General features: G+C 30.1%; 2 protein-coding genes across 2 annotated transcripts; both read right to left on the reverse strand.

Annotated features, from left to right (window-relative positions):
- Positions 1 to 583: 583 nt before the first annotated feature.
- Positions 584 to 11,214, reverse strand: LOC145749338 (ferroxidase HEPHL1-like). Its single transcript, XM_082565086.1, has 22 exons — positions 11,047 to 11,214; positions 10,813 to 10,939; positions 10,358 to 10,545; positions 9,855 to 9,970; positions 9,387 to 9,493; positions 9,019 to 9,213; positions 8,427 to 8,553; positions 7,816 to 7,990; positions 7,338 to 7,533; positions 6,958 to 7,037; positions 6,685 to 6,815; positions 6,391 to 6,555; positions 5,843 to 5,981; positions 5,264 to 5,402; positions 4,908 to 5,142; positions 4,487 to 4,614; positions 3,972 to 4,097; positions 3,450 to 3,576; positions 2,618 to 2,782; positions 2,060 to 2,195; positions 1,506 to 1,666; positions 584 to 1,310 (listed from the first exon to the last, which is right to left on the reverse strand). The coding sequence occupies exons 1-22, from the start codon at positions 11,163 to 11,165 to the stop codon at positions 829 to 831; spliced, it is 3,564 nt and encodes a 1,187-aa protein (XP_082421212.1). The 5' UTR covers positions 11,166 to 11,214; the 3' UTR covers positions 584 to 828.
- A 1,173-nt stretch (positions 11,215 to 12,387) lies between these two features.
- On the reverse strand, positions 12,388 to 15,092 carry LOC145751004 (bcl-2-related ovarian killer protein homolog B-like). The gene is made up of 4 exons (XM_082567072.1): positions 14,689 to 15,092; positions 13,215 to 13,423; positions 12,922 to 13,014; positions 12,388 to 12,843 (listed from the first exon to the last, which is right to left on the reverse strand). The coding sequence occupies exons 1-4, from the start codon at positions 15,062 to 15,064 to the stop codon at positions 12,697 to 12,699; spliced, it is 825 nt and encodes a 274-aa protein (XP_082423198.1). The 5' UTR covers positions 15,065 to 15,092; the 3' UTR covers positions 12,388 to 12,696.
- Positions 15,093 to 15,577: the final 485 nt, after the last annotated feature.

Raw genomic sequence — 15,577 nt, forward strand, 5'->3', positions numbered from 1 at the left:
GTGAATGACGTATAACTAAGTATTTTCTATCGTTTTTTATCCTCGGCTTAGAAGTCATATATTAATTGTTTAAAAAAATAAATAAATAATTTTAAAAAAATATTCTTCGTTCTATTTTTGTACAATCTTGTTTACATTTAAAAATTAGACGTTAAAATTTAAGCGCATTTTGCAAATTAAAAAATATCGTAGCATTTTAGTTATATTTTGTAATAGCTGTAATAAAATATATGTAATTTTAATTTTAACGGATTTGAACAGTTGTTTTGTTAATTTGACTAAGCAAAATTTTGTAAGGAAGCTTAAATCACTAATCACGGTTGGTTTAACTGCCGAGGCCTTCTAATAAAACAATATTCTGAAAAACAATGTAACATATCTATTTTCTAATTTGAATTAAAATATAAGCACATATCAGGAATAAACCAAATGTAATTGCAATACAAATGATATACCAATATGTACTACTTACTACACATCCAAGTTAAACTAATTTTTTTAATCAAAGTTCATTAAAACACAAACTTTTTAACTTCACCAATTTTAGTGCCATGATATCATAATCAAATACTGTTGACGTCATATAAAAAAATGGGTTTAAAAGCGTTAAAAAAGATTAGTTATTGCAGCTTTAGTAGAAAGTTAAGGAAAATAAATCAAAAGTAAAATGAAATTAATAAAATAACAAAATGTGATGATTATTTATATATACTGCTAAGCAAGATTAAAAAAAAATGGTAAAAATATAAAAATGTTGGATTTTTAAACCCTAGGCAATCCCAGTATAACTATATATAAAGTTTTTATAAAAACAAAAATAGGAGATTTTTAGTTTTTGCGAGTTTTAAAACACTCCAAAAAACTTGTTTTTTCCATAAACAAACGATTTAGACAAGATTTCTTTAGCGCAGGGTTGGCAGATAATTGAAGGTAAAATTGCTCCGAGTTGTTAAAATCCAGAAGTTGACGGGAAACACCGAACAAGTTGTTATCACTTAGTATTAAACTCAGAACATTTGGGTTATTAATAAGAAAATGACCAGGGGCGTTTCGCAGATTATTTCCCTGGAAATTTACGCTCACGAGCCCGGGAAAAAAGTGTAAAATTCGACGGGCTAATGGAGTGGTAATATTATTATAACTTAAATCTAGTTTTTCAATATTTTTGGTCGAAATTAAGGCAGTGTTTCCATCGTCAAGTTGAACAGTTAACATAAAACCTTCGGGAATTAAATTTTTACGCATGGTCACGTGATCACAATATAGTGTAGTGGAAGAAATAGAATCCATTCTGCAGAAATCTTGTTCAACTGCAAATCAATTATTTATTACTTAAGTAACCTAAAACAAAATAACAAGTTACACAATTTTTTTAAATATTTTTTACACGCTTTACCAGTATAACATAAAGATAAAAAAATCCTATAATTTATATAAAAAGATTTAAATACAATTTACTTTAATTACAAAAAAAACAATCATTAAAATTAAAATAATTTTTTTACCATTTTTTAAAACTTTGTAAGTCGTTTCCATTCCTCCTTCCATATGATCAAACACGTGACAATGAAGCAACCAATCACCGGGCGCGACGGTTACCATGTCAACCGTGCCGACAAAACCCGGGTAAACGCTAAATACGTCACCTCTATAAGCTGACGACGATCTAGAATCCAATTTTAACGTAAAAATAATTAAACTTTTGTTAATTTATTTATCCTCAATGCGGGAAAGTTGACTTCACGACCTAAACATAGAGTAACATCAGTTACCCTTATCCAGTCTCAAGTTGACTTTGACAGTTTTGAATATTATTGATTATAATTGAGCTGCTGATTGGTTTGCCAATCAAACAGATTATAGCCCCTTCATTATAGGCGCTTGAGCATAAAAGCAGTGCGGTTCGAACCCAAAACCTTATGTACATGTAGTAAAGCCAAGTGCTCTCGTACATAACAGCACAAGCGTAGGTTAATATATTGTAATATCTTAAGCTAAAGAAAACCACTATTTTCCTATAAATAATGCCCATACTTAAACAAATTCAGTTCCTACTTACACATGAATATAAGTGTGTGCATGAAAATGAATGGAATGAAAATCGGTCTCGCTTCCCCAACCAATGAGATGCCATCGAACTAACCAGTTTTCCCTCATTATTAAACCTGGAACGTGGGAAAGATGACCGTTGATTGCTAAAATAAAATATATTTTTTAAATAAAAAAATGTTACTATACTGGTATTTATGATTACTGTTAACAACTTAGTTAAAAAAATAGAAGAAGAGGGGATTAAACCCTAGAGCCCTTTACTACATGCTCTCATGCTGCAGCGCCTTTGAGTAAGGCGCTATAAATGGTATGAACTTCTGCTGAGCCAACACTTAATCCACAGCTTAATTATCAGGCAATTATAATCTATAATCTCCCAAACCAAAGGCAACTCAAGACTAGTTTGGTGTATGGGTTAACTTTAAGTTTGGGTTGTGAAGTCGATAGGTTGAATAAATAAGAAATTGGAAAACTTATAAATGTAAAAATGTATTTTACTAATATTAATCAAAGCAGGTGTAAAAAAGGTTTCAAATTATTTCACATCAAACTTTAAACCCATCACCTTTCATTTTGTTGCTTTCCTCAAATTGTTCGGTTATTTCAAATTCACTCGGTTCAACTCCAACAAAAGTTCGGATATTTTCATCTAAATATGGACTTAAGTTTTCATCGACGATGTAAAATAGAAGAAAGAACTCTGCATCTATCTCCTGGAGGTTTGATCCTCCTTTGAAATAAAGTTAAAATCAATTTAATATTTCATTTTTTTTTGAATTTTATTCATGAATAGCTATTTAATTAAAATAAATCAGTATTATGTGCAAATTGAGAATATGGTTTTTATAAACCAAGATTTAAAATAAGGCTAGTATACAAATATACTTTATCGCTAAAGTAGCTAAATAAACCATAAGCTGTGAACATTTTAAAAACTCTAAATACAATAATATTTACCATTTTTTTTTAATTTATGACAAAAATTTACAATGAATCATATTAGTTGATACTTAACCGGCAGCATGGTGTAGTGGTAAGAACACTTGCTACACCATACATGGAGTCGTGGGTTCAATCCCCACAGCTCTTATGCTGTAGCGCTCTTAAGTAAGGCGCTATAAACGGTATAAACTCCTGCTGAGCCAACACTTAATCAGCAGTATAATTATCGGGCAATTTTAATTTATAATATCCCAAACTGCCACAGGCAACTCGGGACTGGGTCTGAGTAACTGACGTCACTCTATGTTTAAGTCGCACATTCGACTTTCTCACATCGAGGATAAAGATATATACAAAAAACAACCTTAATTTACTTATATTAAACACAACACACAAAGTTAAACTTGACAGTTTGACAAGTAACTTAAAAAACAGCATTTAACAGAAGTACAAACCTTTAGCACAAACTAACAAAGGTCCAATGAGACCAGCAACTGGGTCAGTTACCCTGTTCACCACTGAGATATAAACAAAAGACTGACATGAGGGTTGATCAGGTTTTGGTCCAGCTTCTGGTGGGATCTGGGTAAGGTTAATAACTTGAGGCTGGGTTGTTAAATATAGAGCTAGATGGATGATATGTATGCTTAAATGAAAAGCTCACAAAATAAGTGGAACCTTCGTTTGTGGTGCTAGGGTAATGTATCGCTGGCAAATATTAGTTGAAAGTTGCGACCATAATAATATTTAAAATGCTTACCAAAAAGCATGCTATTTACTAGTCCATATAATGTTATGCATTGACTCTGTACTTTTCCCAGTAGTTTTAACAAATACAAAAACATAAATGTGATTTTATTTTAGTTCAGTCAAACTTGTGGCAAAATTGTTTATAAAAATGCCACACTTTAAAACTTAAAAAATTTAAATCTTATTTAAGTTGTTATTATTAATTTTTACAAAATACAAAAACTCACAATCCAGTTATATTCCTTAGAGGTCCCAGGTTCAACTCCCACATCTCCCTCTATTAATGAACTGGGATCTACAGCTCCCCATGGAAACATGTTGTAAGGTTTACTGGCGTTATTCAAAAACAGAATCTATAACAAAAGTTTTTTTTTTATTAAATATTTATGCAATATAGGTAATTAACATGACTTAGTTATTGTCAGGTGAAAATAAATTTAACCAGTAGCGTAGTGTAGTAGTTAAAACATTTGGCTTCACTACAAAAAGTCCGGGGTTCAATCCCTCCTCCTCTCATGCTGTAGCACCCTTGAGTAAGGTGCTACAAACGGTAGGAACTTCTGCTGAGCCAAAACGTATTTAACAGCTTATAATTACCAGGCATTTATAATCAATAATTTTCCAAACTGCCAAATGTAACGTGAAACAGTTTAGGCCAGAAAGTCAGCCTTCAATTTCTATTAGATATTTATTTAAACTATAAAAAAATTCTATTTCACTGATCAATTAAAATTATAAAAACCTTGATTTTGTCCCCCACTTCACCCTTAATAATTGGACCCATAAAACCCAGGTGTATTGGTTTAGGGACTTTTTGGGTAAATGTTTCGTCGGTATATTCAACAAAAACTGCTTTCTTGTATTTTGAACCTGTTGAGATTTTAATTAAAAGTTTTAGATTATTTTAAAATTTTGTACTGTATTTTGTACTTCTCAAATAATAATTAAAGATCTCAAACAGTTTTCAAAAAATAGCCTATTATAACACATTTTAATATTATATTGTTATAAACAATAAAAGTAAACGAACGCATTATAAAATTTTATGTTAATCTCTAAACATTTTATTAATGCTTTTTTTTAATTTAAATACTTTGTAACAATATATTTAAATTTAAACACTCTCTGTGCATTTTGCCATTATTTTTACATCATAATCTTACCGATAGTTTGTCCAGGTATTCTAAATGCATGAAGATAACCTGCTGTATCTTCATTAACGTGGATCGGTTGGTTAAAAACATTTAATTGTCGTTCATTATAATCCCATATCACCTCTTCTGCTGCTATGTAATACTGCCTGATGTTGTCATCATTTGTGTCTGTGATGTCATTATTTGTGTCTGTGTCATCAGAATTGATATTGTCTTGATTGGTAATGTTACTGCAATCTCTGGCCTAAAAATTTTGAATAAAAATTATCAAAACAATTTTTATGGAAGGTTTCTGGTTAAAAAAAATTCGTTTTAGCAAGATTTGATTGATTTATTTATTTTGAGTATTTTTTAAATGTACTTACATGATAGAAAGTGGTCATTCCACCAAGAATATGATCATCCAACCTACAAGATACTCTTCCTTTTCCAGGGTAAACAGGAGTTATAACAACTGTCCGAGATATGTGAGGAAACAAGTCAACAACTCCTGTGTTTACTCCTCTAAAATTTGTAAAAAAAATTTCTCACATAAATAATTTTTAATATAAATAGTCCTATACTGGCATAAATTTTACTAAACCATATTTTAAGTTGAAGATTTTTTTACTAATTTTCTAATAAGTATGCCGGCAGCAAGGCGTGGTGGTCAGAACACTTGGCTTTACTACACAAGGTCCTAGGTTCGATTCCCAATGCTCTTATGCTGTGGGAGCCTCGAGTAAGGCGTTATAAACGGTATAAACTCCTGCTGAGCCAACACCAAATCAGCAGCTTAATTAGCGGGCAATTATAATCTATGATATCCCAAACTGACAAAGCCAACTTAATTCTAGGTTGAGGTTACTAATGTTACTCCATGTTTAGGTTGTGAAGTCGACCTTTCAAAAAAAAGAATAAAAAGATGTATTGTTGTTGAATCATATTGAATCTTTACAACTTACTGGATTCTTGAAGCAATTCCATCAAATCTAATAGCATGCATATCTGTGTCAGTTCCAACAGATAAAGTATGGAAACTCGTATTTTCATGAACACACATTTCCACACCAAACAAGTTTCCGTACATCTTTCCATTGATCGCTGAAATATTTAATTTTGTCAAAAATTGAAATTGTTTTAAGCTTAAAAAAAAAATTTAGAAAAATTTGTTAAATAACAGCTCAAAAAATGATAGATATATTAAAATAAATACAAGTGGCATGGTGTAGTAATTAAAACACAGCTTTACAGCATAAGGTTATTGGTTTGATTTTCCTGGTCATGCCATTGTAGTTTAAAGTAAGGCACTATAAACGATACAAATTCCTGCTAAGCCAAAAACCAATCAACAGATTAATTATTTAGCGATTGCTCAATAATAACAAAAACTAACAAAGGAAACTTGAGACTAGTCTGGGGTAAAAAAATTTTACTCATAAAGCTGGCATTACTACATCAAAGATAAAAACAATAAATAAAAATCTTGTAACAATTATAAAAGTAAACCTACCATGCATAATATTGGATTCTTCAAAATCTGGATCACTGACATCTAAGTTAGTTTGATCAGGAACAAATAAATCTAAATTCTCATCAAAATACCAACTTTCATTTTCATTAAACACAGTTAATAGAAGGTAGATGTTAGGTTTACTCATTTCACTATCATAAGTGCCTATAAAATATTAATTTTTCACAAAAAAATTTTTTCACTTGAAAAAAGGCACGTCAACTAAATATTATGCTATGTCATTCAAAAAGTTAAAAAAAAATAATTTATTGAACAAACATATAAATGACCAACCTTTTTTGCAAACAACCAGAGGACCAATTAAACCAGCAAGCTGGTCTTTAGTAAAGTGAACCGATGAAAAATATAAATAAGTTAAACAATTAGGATCTTGATCTGTAGGTGATACACTTGGTGGAATGGTCCTTAAATATTAAATTAAAACTTGAGCAATTAATAATTATAATATTATCTTTTCACAAAGAAATGTTATACAATCTTATGCATCATTTAAATGAACAAATTCTAACTGGGTATAAATCAAGCAAAATATGCAATTAAGGCTACCAAGTGTAAGTATGTTGTCCTCCTGGATTAACTGCCTCTATTTCACTGAAGAAAACTCCATGAGGTTCTATATTAAATGGCTGTAAATAAATAAACTTAATGTTATAAACATAAATATAATGGTGAATTTTGTATTGTTAGTAAGTAAATAGCAGTGAAAGCTAATCAATGTTAATTTTTTAATATTTAAGTTTTAATTAACAGAAAAAATGTGCATTCAATGGTTTGATCTATAGTCTATATTTTATCATTTAAATTAAACTGACAAAGGCAACTTAAGATCAACAAAAGATTTAAGAAGTATTTTTTCTATGCTTTAGGGTGGGACTTTTTACAACTGAATAAACCTTATTTTTATTTATTTTTTAAGTATTACTTACATGAGTTGCATTATTCCGGAATGTTACCCTTATTGTGTCACCCACTTCACCGGAGATAACAGGACCCAAAATCCCTAAATGGGGAGGTGATAGTAAGAGTTGGGTGAACGTGTCATCAGTGTACCCACTATAACGTGCTTTCTTGTAAGTTCCTCCGATACGATTTGGACCGCTTTTAAAAAATACTGCAGAATCACTAAAAGAAATAATTTAAAACTGTTGGATATATACATTGTCTAAATTCTATTTTTAAATATGCTTAAAGGCAGCTAATTCACTTAAAAAAAATCATTTATATCTATAATATATATATATATATCCTCTTTAATATAAAGTATTTTTAAAGGTATATATAGGAAAAAAATAAAGTCTATAAAAATTTCAAAAATATATTTATAACAAAAAACTCACAAAAAATTTAAAAAAAAATTGTAATAATAACAAAGTTAAAAGTAGCATAAAAAATATTTAAATTAACCTGCCAGGCTCTGTTATATTTTCCCCTGTAAGCTGATCAATTCCAGTAGGGGCATAATCCCAAAGTACTTCTTCAGCTAAGATAAAATATTCTCTAACAATTCTATTTAATGGAGTGGATTCATCAGATTTGGAAGAACAATTTGAACTGACAGTAAAATAGGCTATCATTCCCTCTGTTAGTACAAACAAAAAAATTGATGATTACTTTTTAATAAAAAAAATTTATAATTGTTTAATTGGTTTTTGATGGTGCCTAAAAACGTGTTTAAAAAAGTGTCAAGTGTCTGGTTTTAGTACTACATTATAAAAGTGTAATGTGGGGGTTGAAACACTTGACTTTACTACATAACGTCCTGGGTTCGATTTCCACTGCTCTAATGCTTTATCGCCCTTGGGTTAGGCGCTATAAACAATATGAACTCCTGCTAAGCCAAAACTTAATCAGCAGATTAATTATCGGGCAAATATAATCTATATTATTCCAAACTGCCACAGGCAACTTGAAACTGGGTCGAGGTAACTGATATTACTCTATGTTTTTGTTAAAAAGTCATCCTTCAAGGATAAATAAACATGAAAAATAATTTATGATATCAAAAATTTACACACCAGTCTCATGACTGTACAACTGGCAGGCTACTTTCCATCTTCCAGAATTGTCTGCTGTCATGGTAACCGTAGTAAATGTGGCTGGGATTAATATCAGAGTATCTTGTCGGTGGTTTTTGTGCAAAATCTTTAAAAATAAATAAAGGTTTTGTTAGTAATGGCCTAGTTAATATCAAGTAAAAAATATTATTCAAACTTAATTTGTACAAAGGACTGCCATATTAAAAAAAATTTACCAGTTTAGACAACTGTACAAGTTCTTGGTATCTGTCTCATTGTTAAAATTATTAATATCTAACGTACAATAAATATGCAGCAAAACGTACTTATTAAAAATAAACCACACAACAAGTTTAACATAGTATTATCTTAAACTGCGTTTAATTTGTAATTATTTTCTTTTAAATTATTTGTTGTCATTTTAAATTTGACAAAACTTTTTCGCGCGTGTTTTTGTATTTTCAAAATTATAAAAAAGTTTTCGAATGTTAATCAGTGTTGCCAGATTAATTTAACTTTTGCGCTTTATTATTTGATACCTTAATTACTTTTATAATTTGTACAAGTAGTTGAAAATATTTTTTTTAGTTACCGTTTGCCCTTGAAAATGAATTGGATGTAAATCTCGATCAGATCCCATTCCTAGTAAAAACCAATCGACTTTATCCCCAATGCATACGTCATAACCAGGTGTGTTACCGAACACATAACCATTTACAGTATTAAGAACAGTGCTTTGTAGGAATTCGTCAGTTATTTTAAAAGTTTGCCAGTTAGAAATGAACATCTTAAAAAATAAGAAATTTATAAAGTTAAAAAACTTTTAATTAATTAAAAATGCCATCAGTTATTAGGGTATAACTTTTACAGCTCGATTCCTATCAACGAATTTTTAAAAGCTCTTGATAGTTTCCTGTTACGCAGAAAAAAAAGAAGTACAATTTTTATTGATTTTTTTACTTGTATATTATCTTCAAAATACCAACTATCCATCTCAGATATGGAGAAAAATAAAGCGACAAATTCGTGGCTGACGTCATCCCGCGTGTCATCATCGTTGTAAGTTCCTAGAAATGTTGACATTTATTCATTTTAATATTTTTAGATATTAAATTCCGTTTATTTAAATTTACAAAACGTAACCTGTGAAATTTACCAGCAGCATGGTGTAGTAGTCAGAACACTTCCTACACTACATAACGTTCTGGATTCGATCCTCAGTGATCTCATGCTGTAGTGCCCTTAAGTAAGGCGCTATAAACAATGTGGGCTCCTGTTGAGCCAGCACCCGATCAGCAGCACAATTATCGGACAATTTTAATCTATATAATGTCCTAAACTGCTAAACATCGAGACTGCGTCCGGGTAACTGTTGTTACTCTATGTTTAGTAATTTTTAAAGTAATATAAAAAAAAGAAAACTAGTACCAGGTTTACAAATGATTAAAGCCCCGATAAGACCGCTGTTAATATCCTTAGGTGAATGGGTGTGAGAATGATAGGCCCAAGTTAAACAATTTCCATCGTCCTCCGTCGGTCCATATCTGTACAAAATGTTTACCCGTTTTAAATTGGTTAAAAGAATAGATTCTAACTTGGATTTCAAAAGCAATTGACTATTAGATGTTGATGATAAGTTAAGGGCAGGATGGGCAATAGGTAAAAAGTTAGTGTGACATAAACTTGAACCTTTGAGTCGTACTTATATTTATCTTTGGACAAAACCCTATGCTTTAAGTATTATGTAATTTTTGTCGTTAAGGTAATGGTTCCTATATTTTATCAAACAAAGGATGTGCTGTTGTAACGTATTTTAGGCTATCTGTATACGCTGGGCTCAAGGGTGAATAGTGTGGCGTTGGTGCGGCTCAAACCTTAAACCTTTGGTATTGTAAATCCGATTTTACAAAAAATTAAAAATTTAAACTAACTCTGGTTTGACCTCCCATTCGTACGTGTGCCTGCCACCTGGTGGTACGTGATTGCCCGGAATATTGTCCGCGTTGTTACCATAGGGGGCGCCCTCGTTTTCCTTAGTGTAAAAAACTCCATGTGGGTGTACTGAAAATGGTCGTGTGGTGGCGTTGTTGAGCAGATGGATAAAAATACGATCGCCCACCTTGAAAATTAAATAAAAATAGCTTCTATTTACCTAACTAGTTTAAAACAAAACAACTTGCACCAATTCCCTTAAAGGCGAGTTTATATTAATTAAATTTCTTTAACTAATCCAAAGTAACAGTATTTAATCCCCATAACCTTAAACCACATTTCAATTTAAACGATTTTAAACATTTTAAAATAAGTTCTATTTTTAAACTTAGTTGTTCAAAGTAATATATATCAAAATTTTATAAAAAATAAAAATTAGTTTCACCATAATTACCTCCGCTCTTAAAGTCGGTCCGAGAAATCCCAAATTGGGATCGTGGGGGATTTCCCTAGTGTAGGAGTCGTCGGTATATCTGCGAAAAACAGCTTTCTTGTATCTTGATCCTATTGGTCCAAGCGAACTAAAATGTGATGACGTAACGTTATATTGTGTGACGTAATACGAGCTATCAACGACGTTACAACCAAGCCAAAATATGACGTAAAAAATAGTCACGTGACTACTTACCCGTCATCCTCCAATAAGTTTCCGGTCACGTGGTTGACCCCGGTTGGCGCGTAATCCCAAATAATTTCGTTTATCGCGAGATAATAATTACGATCACGTGCAAACGTGGGTAACGTCATTGTAAACGTCACCAACAACGTGATCGTTATTACATCACAAAGCCTAACCATATTTGTGTTCTAAAAAAAAACTTAACATTTTTTTCTGCTTTTTTTGATTAAAATAAAAAATTAACCTAATTTCAAACACTTTAATATTCACATTTTCCAACTAAAAGCGCTTTGACATTTAACGAAAACTTATCTAGGCCAAAGAGGAATTTTACAGATTACACTTATTCACTAAACTAATGACGTAGTTGTTAAACCAGTTCCTCAATGCCGCAAAAATTTCACTAAAAAACTTGCCGAAAATTTTAAAAGTTTTCTTGAACTTTTTTGTTAACTTTATTTTTGAAATAAAATTTAAATTAACCAAGGTTTCTTTATATTTACCTACAATTGGAAAAACATGTTTTAAAGATTATTAAAACAGGAAACGAAACCAATAAAAAACAAATACAAAACTGAATTGATTTAAATTGATTGCCAACAATAAAGTATAGAAATTTAACTCAGTATAATTCTACTTTTAAATGCAAATGTTAAGTTTAAAATTGAATGCTAGATTTTTATTTTATTAACTGTTTAAAAACACCACTGATCTTATAATAAAGATTATGACTAAAATACTTTTTTTTCTGTAAAAATATATCTAGGTCATAAACAAACCGATCACTTTAAAAGTGGGTCATTCATACTCTAAAACTTATAAATTTAGTTTTAAAACTTCTAAACTGTTAACTTTTTCATTTGATTGTTGAATTATATATAACATTATCTGCATTTTAATGCACCATGCTGTTATACTCCTATCTTAAACAGTTTAAACACGTGTTTCTTGACATTCCTCGGTTAAAAATAGAAAAAAAAAACGAAATTGCAAGAACCAGTGATGCGCACAAAAAAACGTTTTTTGCATAAAGCGAAATTTTTGCTTTTTAGAAAAGATTTTGTCCAAAAATTTTCGGCGTTTTCTGAGTTTATATTTAAGTAAAAAAGTTACACATTTTTCTATAATAATTCCTTTTTTAAATTAAACCTTGATATGACATTTATTTTTCTTATTTTAAGATAAACACTTGCGTTATGTCTAGTTTTTTGCAAATCTTAAATTTGCGACTTTAACTTTACATGTTTCAAATCATTTTTCGTACCTCTATTCTATGAATCTAAATTTTTATTTTAATTTAATTAACATATAACAGTTTAAAGGATTGTTTTTTTATTGGATGGTATTTAACTTTAAAACTCAAATTTAAAGAAACATAAATTTCAAAATAACAAGTACCGCTCTAAAGTTTTTTTTAACTATTTGTACCTCACAGTGACTTTTGTGACGTCATTGAGACACAGTAGATTTGATGACGTCATTTTAAAATTGGGACCATAATGAAATACAGAAAATATCACAAAAATACTATAAAATAAACAAAAAAAAAAAATTTTTTTTTGACGTCATAAAGACAAAGTTTTACGTCATAAACATTTGAACAAATTATGACGTCATTCTTAGACGCCAATTTAATGACCTTATCATATAATGACGTCACTATATAACCAATCGTGATTTAAGGACACCAGCACAAAACAGTAGAACGCTGAACATAGCGAAAAAAGAAAAATAATAAATATTCGGGAATTCCCCAAAGCAGGTGACGTCATTGGGAGGGGTACGAAAGTGCTCGGGGAGGGCAGACTAAAAAAAATTAAAACTTTTTTTAAAAATTTAAGTTTTGTAGAAAAAAAAAACAATTATTTTTCTATTTTTATTTACCCAGCCTCCCTTCTGCATGATCCAATCCAGGACATATTCCGAAATATAATCACTCGTTATTTTAATAACTGATTCAACTAATTCCGTGTGACCCTGGTTAAAACATAAAAAATATTAATAAAAAATTAAATAAAAAATTAATTAATATTTATTTGAAAATTTTTTTAGATGTATATTCGAAGTTATGTAAATATTATATTTCTTAATAATTTGCCTAAAATAACTTTATTTTATTAATTAATTGGTTTGTTTAATTTAGATACTTTATTATAAAAATAGGGATTTTAACGAACTTGCATTAAACAGTCAACTGCCATGGCACCAGATACACACAAAATAGCTAACACCCTGCCCCATGTGTAATGATCTGTATCAGTCCCAATTATGTGAGTTGAAATCCTAAAAAAAAGACGCCGCAAGGTGGCCTCGGAGTCGAAAATGTAACCGAGTTGACGCGAAAGGTTTCGATAGAGATTCGGGTATATTGATTCAAACGAATGACCTAAAATAAAAATTTAATTAAAGTTGTAAGTGTTAATATATTCATGTAGTTTCCCAAGCTTATAAACCTCTTTCAATCCTCTACATAAGTGTAAAAGCATCAAGCGTTAAAGTACATGGTTTATGGTTTATTTATACTAACAGTAAGCCCAAAATATCAGGTTTGATTTTAAATTCTTCAGTGGGCTAGCGTCCCTTGGAAACTAATTAAATTTTAAACCAATATTTAAACTACTGATAACAACGTATATGTATATCCTAACAAGATTGATGCTAATAAACAACGTGTTATATTTATTACACATTTTAAGCTTACTTTACATTCTTGTTATTGTTTTAAACCGCATTGGAAACCGAAACAAAAAATAAATATTTTGATAAACTATTAACTTACGAAACTTTAGGAGTAAATTGGGTAATAAAAATATAAAGTTTTGTTTTTATTATCAGTATATAAATAAAACGTATAATAAACGGTATAGTCTAAAATAAAGCGTTATTATTTTTTATTTTTATATATAACTTAAAATAATGTTTACATGTGTAATATCAATATCCTAACCTTATTCATTTTATATTCTTATGTTATTGTGTTTACTTTGCCTTAGGCGAAACCACCTTCAATTTCCGATACAAGACATTAGCGAATATTTCAGATTATCGACATATTCTACGGCTTAAATTAAAGTTAATTTCCAACAAACAAAACCGGTTTAACTTGTTTATATTTTAATAAGCTAACATTGTAGAAGTCTATATTGTAAATATATCCTAAGATTGGCCTTTAAAAATCGATTTAAAGAAGTTTAACATTTAAACTTATTTAAATATTTATTCCTGATCTGACATTTATTAATTGACACATGGACTGAAAGTAGAATAAACATAAATAGAAATATATCAATTCAAATGTCAGATCTTGATAAGTATCGTATTTATAAAATGTCAATTTTGCAAAATCGAAATATCAAGAATATCATGACATTTCGCTATCGAAATTGATATAAATTTCAAAAAAAATCGTAATCTTCTGCGTAAAACTATTTATCGATTATTTTAGATCTATTGTATTCAACAGAAGTCGAAAGTTTAAAAGGCTTTGTTCTTATAAAGCTGACTAAAATAGCTTATAATATAATATTCTATATAAAGAAATTACAACTGTTGTAAAAGTATTTTAAATTTTAACTTCTACTTTTAGTATAACTATTTGCAAATAGTTTTTATAATTTTCCATTACCAACAAATTAAAAAAATTTCACTCACCAATATTTAAAATTTTATTTGACAACCCTTGGTTAGTTGCAGGCGGATATTTCGTCACAGTTACCCTACTTCCATGCCCGCTTCTTTTTATTCGGTAACAAACGAAATCTCGAACTATACCCTTTGTCTGCTGCATCGCGTCGTCATACGCGTTCGAGAGAAACACCGAATCATCTTTTTCGTCGAACGACAGAGAGTCTAGAATCGACGAAAGAAGGCGAGACGACCCAAAGGTTCTTGAGACCCGGCGACCGATGCTGTTCTGAATCGATTTTCGATGCTGCTGTGCTCTGAGGATAAACTTTTGTTGGATTTCTTGTTTGTAGTAAGTGTCACGGTCGACTGAGTTCCGGTTAATATCTTTTTTGAGGTTCATTTTGGGGCAAAATTTTTAGTTAAATAAAAATTTGTAGTTTTCTAAAAAAATTTTTTATTAATTATTAATCTTTAATGTGGGAGGGTCGGCTGCACAACCAAGCGTTAAGTAACAACTGTTACCCCAACCCAGCTTCGAGTTGCCTTTGGCATTTTGGGATGATGTAAATGATAATTGCCCCATATTTAATCTGCAAGTATTGGCTCAGTAAGAGTTATATCGTTTATGTCGCCTTACAGATAAAGGAACTTTGTACCACGATAAAATTCTAAAAATCCTAAAACCACGAAATTTTATTAAAACAAGTCTAAAGTGCTTAAATCTCAAGTACTCTTAAAATTTCTCTTAAACTTTAAATATCGCGATATTGCCTCGCTAAGTGTTATCATAATAAGATCAGAAAAATAGAACAAACAAACAAGCATCTAAAGACTGGTCTAATATAAAAACTATTTTTAACCATTGCCTTATTGCAATCTATTTTAAAATCTGTTTTTATTAATATATGATTTG

This window comes from Corella eumyota, chromosome 4 (assembly GCF_963082875.1).
Source record: "Corella eumyota chromosome 4, kaCorEumy4.1, whole genome shotgun sequence".
NCBI lineage: Eukaryota > Metazoa > Chordata > Ascidiacea > Phlebobranchia > Corellidae > Corella > Corella eumyota.

Coding starts and splice junctions, on each gene's coding strand:
- LOC145751004 (XM_082567072.1), bottom strand. CDS start 15,064: ATGAACCTCAAAAAAGATATTAACCGGAACTCAGTCGACCGTGACACT. Junction 13,424..14,688: donor AAATAAAATTTTAAATATTG/GTGAGTGAAATT, acceptor TTTTTATTTTAG/GTCATTCGTTTGAATCAATA. Junction 12,844..12,921: donor TCATGCAGAAGGGAGGCTGG/GTAAATAAAAAT, acceptor AATTTTTTTTAG/TCTGCCCTCCCCGAGCACTT.
- LOC145749338 (XM_082565086.1), bottom strand. CDS start 11,165: ATGACGTTACCCACGTTTGCACGTGATCGTAATTATTATCTCGCGATA. Junction 8,554..9,018: donor TTCATTTTCAAGGGCAAACG/GTAACTAAAAAA, acceptor TTATTTTTAAAG/ATTTTGCACAAAAACCACCG. Junction 3,577..3,971: donor CTAAGGAATATAACTGGATT/GTGAGTTTTTGT, acceptor AACCTTACCCAG/ATCCCACCAGAAGCTGGACC.